At 44.0% G+C, this 6,000-nt stretch overlaps 1 protein-coding gene across 1 annotated transcript in view; it reads left to right on the forward strand.

The window, feature by feature from the left end:
* The window catches only part of CCDC149 (coiled-coil domain containing 149), a 96,986-nt gene extending 90,986 nt beyond the window's left edge, over positions 1-6,000 (forward strand). Inside the window, exon 12 of the mRNA XM_075930634.1 lies at positions 3,247-6,000. Coding sequence (XP_075786749.1) covers positions 3,247-3,896 — 650 coding nt within the window. The 3' untranslated portion in view covers positions 3,897-6,000. The remainder of the gene's footprint in view (positions 1-3,246) is intronic.

Genomic DNA, 6,000 nt, shown 5'->3' on the forward strand with positions numbered 1-6,000 from the left:
TTGCATAAATCAGTTCCTTCTTAATTGTTTTATATAGTAGTTTAGCGTTTGGAGTTTGTTGTAATGATGTACTTAAAATGTTTAAAAAATATTGAGGAGGGGAAAAAGGCCTTTTCTACTCCTGCCTGTCATATGCTGCTATAAAAGCATTGTATCTGATAGAAATGTTGCAGGGTGAACTATGTAACTTCATTTATTGAAGGAAGGCTTATGAAAAGAGAAATGGATCTTAATTTAACTCCTGAAAGTGGCATTGTATTGAGCTATTACTCATCTCTTGTGGCAGGGAGTTCGATATCTCCAGGCCTTATGTGGAAAAACGTAGAATCATAGAACCATAGAGCTGAAAGAGACCTTAGAAGGTCATCAAGTCCAGCCCCCTGCCCAAGGCAGGAGCAATCCCAACTAAATCAACCCAGCCAGGCCTTTGTCAAGTGGAGACTTAAAAACCTGTAGGGATGGAGATTCCACCACTTCCCTAGGTAACCCGTTCCAGTACTTCACCACCCACCTAGTGAAATAGTTTTTCCTAATATCCAACCTGGACCTCTCCCACTATAACTTGAGACCTTTGCTACTTGTTCTGCCATCCATCACTACTGTGAACAGCCTTTCTCCAGCATTTTTGGCACCTCCCTTCAGGAATTCAAAGGCTGCTATCAAATCCCCACCCCCCTCTCTCCTCTTCTCTAGACTAAACAAACCCAAATTCCACAGCCTCTCCTCATGGGTCATATGCTCCAGCCACCTAATCATTTTGGTCACCCTCCTCTGGACCCCCTCCAGTGAATCCACATCCTTCCTGTAGTTGGGGGCCTGTAGTTGGGGGCCCAGAACTGGACACAATACTGCACATGTGGCCTCACCAGAGCCGAATAAAGGGGAATAATCACTTCTCTGGATCAGCTGGCAATGCTCCTCTTAATGCAACCTAATATGCCATTAGCCTTCATGGCTACAAGGGCACACTTTTGACTCATATCCAGCTTCTCTTCCACTGTAATCCCCAGGTCCTTTTCTGCAGAACTGCTACTTAGCCATTCAGTCTCCAGCCTGTAACAATGTTTGGGATTCTTCCATCCCAACTGCAGGACTCTACACTTGTCCTTGTTGAACCTCATCAGATTTCTTTTAGCCCAGTCCTCCAATTTGTCTAGGTCACTCTGGACCCTATCCCTGCCCTCCAGCATATCTACCTCTCCCCCAGCTTAGTGTCATCTGCAAACTTGCTGAGGGTGCAATCCATCCCCTCATCCAGGTCATTAATAAAGATGTTGAACAAAACTGGTCCTAGAAATGATCCTTGGGGCAGTCCGCGGGAAACGGACCGCCAATCTGACATCGAGCCGTTGATTACTACCCACTGGGCCTGACTTTCAGATTTCTCTCCATCTTTCAGTCCATTTATCCAATCCATATTCCCTTAACTTGTTGGCAAGAATATTGTGGGAGACCGTATCAAAAGCTTTGCTAAAGTCAAGATATATCACATCCACTGACTTTCCCATATCCACAGAGCCAATTACCTCATCATAGAAGCTAATCAGATTGGTCAGGCACGACTTGCCCTTTGTGAATCCATGCTGACTATTCCTGATCACTTTCCCCTCTTCCACGTGCCTCAAAATGGATTCCTTGAGGATCCTCTCCATGATTTTTCCGGGGACTGAGGTAAGACTGACCGGTCTATATTTCCCTGGAACATCCTTCTTCCCTTTTTTAAAGATGGGCACTACATTTGCCTTTTTCTGATCATCCGGGATCTCTCCTGAAATCCACAACTTTTCAAAGATAACGACCAAAGGCTCGTCAATGACATTTGCCAACACCCTCAGTACCCTCGGATGCATTAAATCTGGACCCATGGATTTATGTACGTTTAGCTTTTCTAAATAGTTCCTAACCTGTTCTTTCCCCACCAAGGGCTGTCCACCTTCTTCCCATATTGTGTCACATAGTGCGTTTGTCTGGGAGCTGACCTTGTCTGTGAAGATGGAGGCAAAGAGATCATGGAGTACTTCAGCTTTCCCCACGTCATCTGTCACTAGGTTACCTCCCTCATCCAGTAAGGACCTCACACTGTGTCTGTTCATCATTGTCTTGCTAACATGCCTGTAGAAACCTTTCTTGTTATCTATCACATCCCTTGCTAGTCTAAATTCCAATTGCACTTTCACCTTCCTGCATTCTCGAGCTGTACGCTTATACTCCTCCCTAGTCATCTGTCCAAGTTTCCACTTCTTGTAAGCTTCCTTCTTGTGCTTAAGTTCACTAAGGATTTCCCTGGTAAGCCAGTCGGGTCTCCTACCATATTTGCTTCTCTTGCTGCACATTGGGATGGTTTCTTCCTGTGCCTTGAGTAAGGCTTCTTTAAAATACTGCCAACTCTCCTGGACTCCTTCCTCCTTCATGTTATCATCCCAAGGGATTCTGCCCATTAGGTCTCTGAGAGAGTCAGTTTGCTTTTCTGAAGTCCAGGGTGTGCTTTTACTGCTCTCTCTCCTTCCTTTGATCAGGATCCTGAAATCTACCATTGCACGATCACTGCTTCCCAGGTTGTCACCCACCTCCACTTCCCCAATTATTTCCTACGTGTTTGTGAGCAGCAGGTCAAGCTGTGCATGGACCCTGGTTGGATCCTTCAGCACTTGTACCAAGAAGTTATCCCCAACATTCTCCAAAAACTTCCTGAATTGTCTGTATACTGCTGTATTGGTCTCCCAACAGATGTCAGGGTGATTAAAGTCCCCCACGAGAACCAGGGCATCTTCCCTGGAAGCATTGTCCTAGGTTCCATCAACTGCAGTGTCCCTTTTTATCATATCTGTTAAGTTATGTAAGAGAAGCTGTCTCTGAAATAACTGGACCTTGTCCAGTAAGAACTTCCAGTGTTCTGATGGGTTCATTCTTTGAAGGGGGTCTAGAATAGGGTAAAAAGCCAAGGTAGAAAAGTTTCAGAGGGGTAGCAGTGTTAATCTGTAACTGAAAAAACTTAAACAATGAATAGTCCTGCAGCACCTTACAGACTAACAACAAATGTAGATGGTATTGTGAGCTTTCGTGGGCACAACCCACTTCTGCAGAGGCAGGGGAGAATTCAACATAATTAAGTTGTGCTCTGATATATCTTTTACCATAGTGATGGACAACTAGTGTTTCACTAGCTAGATCATCTTCTAAGTGTCCTTTTTGTATATAAATTCATAGAACTTACGCTAGTGTGTTGTTGTCCCATTTATCTTTTAGCAAAAGAGAAGGGAAAACAAGATGAAATTTACGCTGTTTCAACAGAGTTGATAGTTCCAGAGGAAGCTGCTACGGTCTATGACAATTCCCAAGCAAATATAAAGACCAGTACCCAAAAGAAGACTTATCATTCCTCTATGCCCCAGTTTCCTTCTGAGGAGGAAGAAATAAACCGGTGTGAAATAATTAAATTGACAGAAGAACAGGTAGTTGCAGAACTGGAGGAGAGCCAAACAGCAAGTCTACCAAAGAGCCGGAGTACAGTGTACCAATCAGAACTCAGTGAGTCATCCAAGGAAGAGTCCCCTTTATCTAGCCCTGATTCATTTGACCCTGTGGAGCCATCAAACTACAGGAATGAGCATGTAGCTGAAAATTGGGTTCTGAAAGAGCGTGAGGAAATGGCAGAAAATAACTGTGAAAATGTAAATGAGAGAGAGGGTGGAAATGGCAACACACTGGACACGGACGACACAGAAGGACATGGAGATCTAACTGTTTCAACCTCTGACTTAAGCAATGTCTCCAGTAATCCTCCTGAACCTGAGTGTGACAAGTCATCTGAGCCCACTGAACACATTGAGCATTTGAATGACAGCATGGCTTGTGATGAGCCCAAGACCTCCAGCTTCTCTCTGTCATCCTCTTAGGGAGGAAGCTGTGTAGCTGTGAATATGGGTAGTAACCAAGTTAATCTGCCATAGAAATGGCTTTTTTACATCAGTCTGTCAGCATTTGTCTATTAAAGAGATGTCTTTCTACTGATTGTAGTCAACCAAAATAATGTAAATATATAAAATTGGGTAGAACTTGAAAATGATGGGGTAGGGAGACTGACATAGTGGAGAAAAACGGGACCAAGAGACTGTCCATTCTCATTTTTAGGTCAAGTCCTAGCTGGGCATAGCATGCATAATGTCCAATGCCTATTGGTATGTTTTCTAAGGGTTTCAAAGGGGATTTTTAGCAGATGAAAATTTGAGGTGATAAGCTGAAGAAGATCTAAAGGTTGACAGGGTTTTGTTTATTTTTTTTAGATTTGCCTTCTCTGTATTTACTTGCTGTGAGTGTATGTATAGAGTAGCACAACCTCCTCCCAGACCTTGCACCCTAATCCTGCTATCCTTGGTCACAACCAAAATCCCTGTACTTGTGCTCCAGGTTACACTCTCCTACCAGACCCTGCACTCCTTCCTCCGTACACCTGTTTCTCTCCCCCCTCTTTCCTCCCGTCCGGCTGGAATAATCTCCTGCACCCACAACCCTCTCCAGACCCTGCACCCTAATCCCCTGTCCCAGGTCACAACCTAAATCCCTGAACCCCGATCCAGGTCACAATCCCCTCATTCACCCAAACTCCCTCCCAGATCCAACACCCTAATCCCTTACCCCAAGCTCCCTCTGCACCTGGCCCCCATTCCAGGCCCCACACCTCCTTAATTAATATAATGGAAGAGTGTGACACCGGCCCCCCCCCCCCATAAAAATTCATTGCCCACTCCAATCTAGGCTCATCTCCACTTTGATTAGGTATAAAACAAAAATGTGGCATGGCAGTAACTCTTCCTTTCCTCCCTCAGCTCCTTAGTCTTTTGGTTAGTGGTGTGGGTTATTCTTTGGGCCTTAAAAATTCTTCCCAAGCTGCGAGTGTGCAAGCAAAAAACCCTTCTGTTGTTAGAGAGGGGCCTTCAGGGCAAGGAAGGCAGCAGCAAGGGAGCACTTCATGTTGGAGCTCACAGCTGCTAGAGTTGGGGAGGCACTTCTTCTCCCCTTTTTAGAATAGGGAGCAGTTTCTGCAGCTGTGGAGCTTCTATGGGCCAGCAGCCATGGAGACAATTTTTCTGCTGGCTTGGGACCTAATGGTCTGTAAATGTTCATTTCTCACTCCTAGAATTTGAAATCAATCAGAGAGAATTAAACCAAATTTAATAAACTTCTACTAATAAAAAGGAGAATATTTCCCAGATTGAGCCTTTGTTTGACAGATATCTGCCAGCTGCGGATTTTTACAGCCCACTTGTCAGCTACGGAAAAACAGGGTTTGTATTAACAGCCCTGACAAACTTGTCTCTATATAGAAACTGAGCTAGCAGGTGCTGCCATTATCAAAGGTGTTTTGATTCCATGAACAGTATGCGCTTGGCAAAAGAGAGAATCTGCGTGTAATGGTTATATCTGAATATAATGAATGATGGGAGGCTGAAAAATGTGACCTGCCTTTTTTGTTTTCATGCATCCTCCTAATAGGAGCATGCATGTCACCCTTTTTCTGCTGTCTGCCTGTTCTGTCGTGCTGTGTGCTGGCAATACTTGCATCACGCCTCAGAAATGCTCCCTTTCTGTTTATAGGGCCTGAGGCATTGCTTCATGCTGGTATCAGCAGCCCCTTTTGAATCAATTGGGTCCAAATTCAGATGCTTGGGGGGCATGCTATGGTAAAAAAAAATTATGCTTTCTTCCCTCACCCTGGTTATATTTATGTTCCTCAAAACCCAAGAGGGGCTGTTGATGTTAATGGTAAAATAACTGATTAAATTATTGACTTGGTTATTTATATGACAGTACTGACATGCATGAAAAAATAGACATGCACAAAAATAATTGAAGATGTTTGTGAAGGGTTTTGTAACAAATATTACCCTCCATGTGGTGATTGTTCCAATGTATATGTTCCTTTCCATCTTTCATCATGGCCTTAGGTGTTCTAAAGCTAAATGCTAGAGCAGTTCTGAATAAAAATGCAGCCAAAATTCA

The sequence above is a fragment of the Pelodiscus sinensis genome, chromosome 5 (genome assembly GCF_049634645.1).
Source record: "Pelodiscus sinensis isolate JC-2024 chromosome 5, ASM4963464v1, whole genome shotgun sequence".
Taxonomy (NCBI): domain Eukaryota; kingdom Metazoa; phylum Chordata; order Testudines; family Trionychidae; genus Pelodiscus; species Pelodiscus sinensis.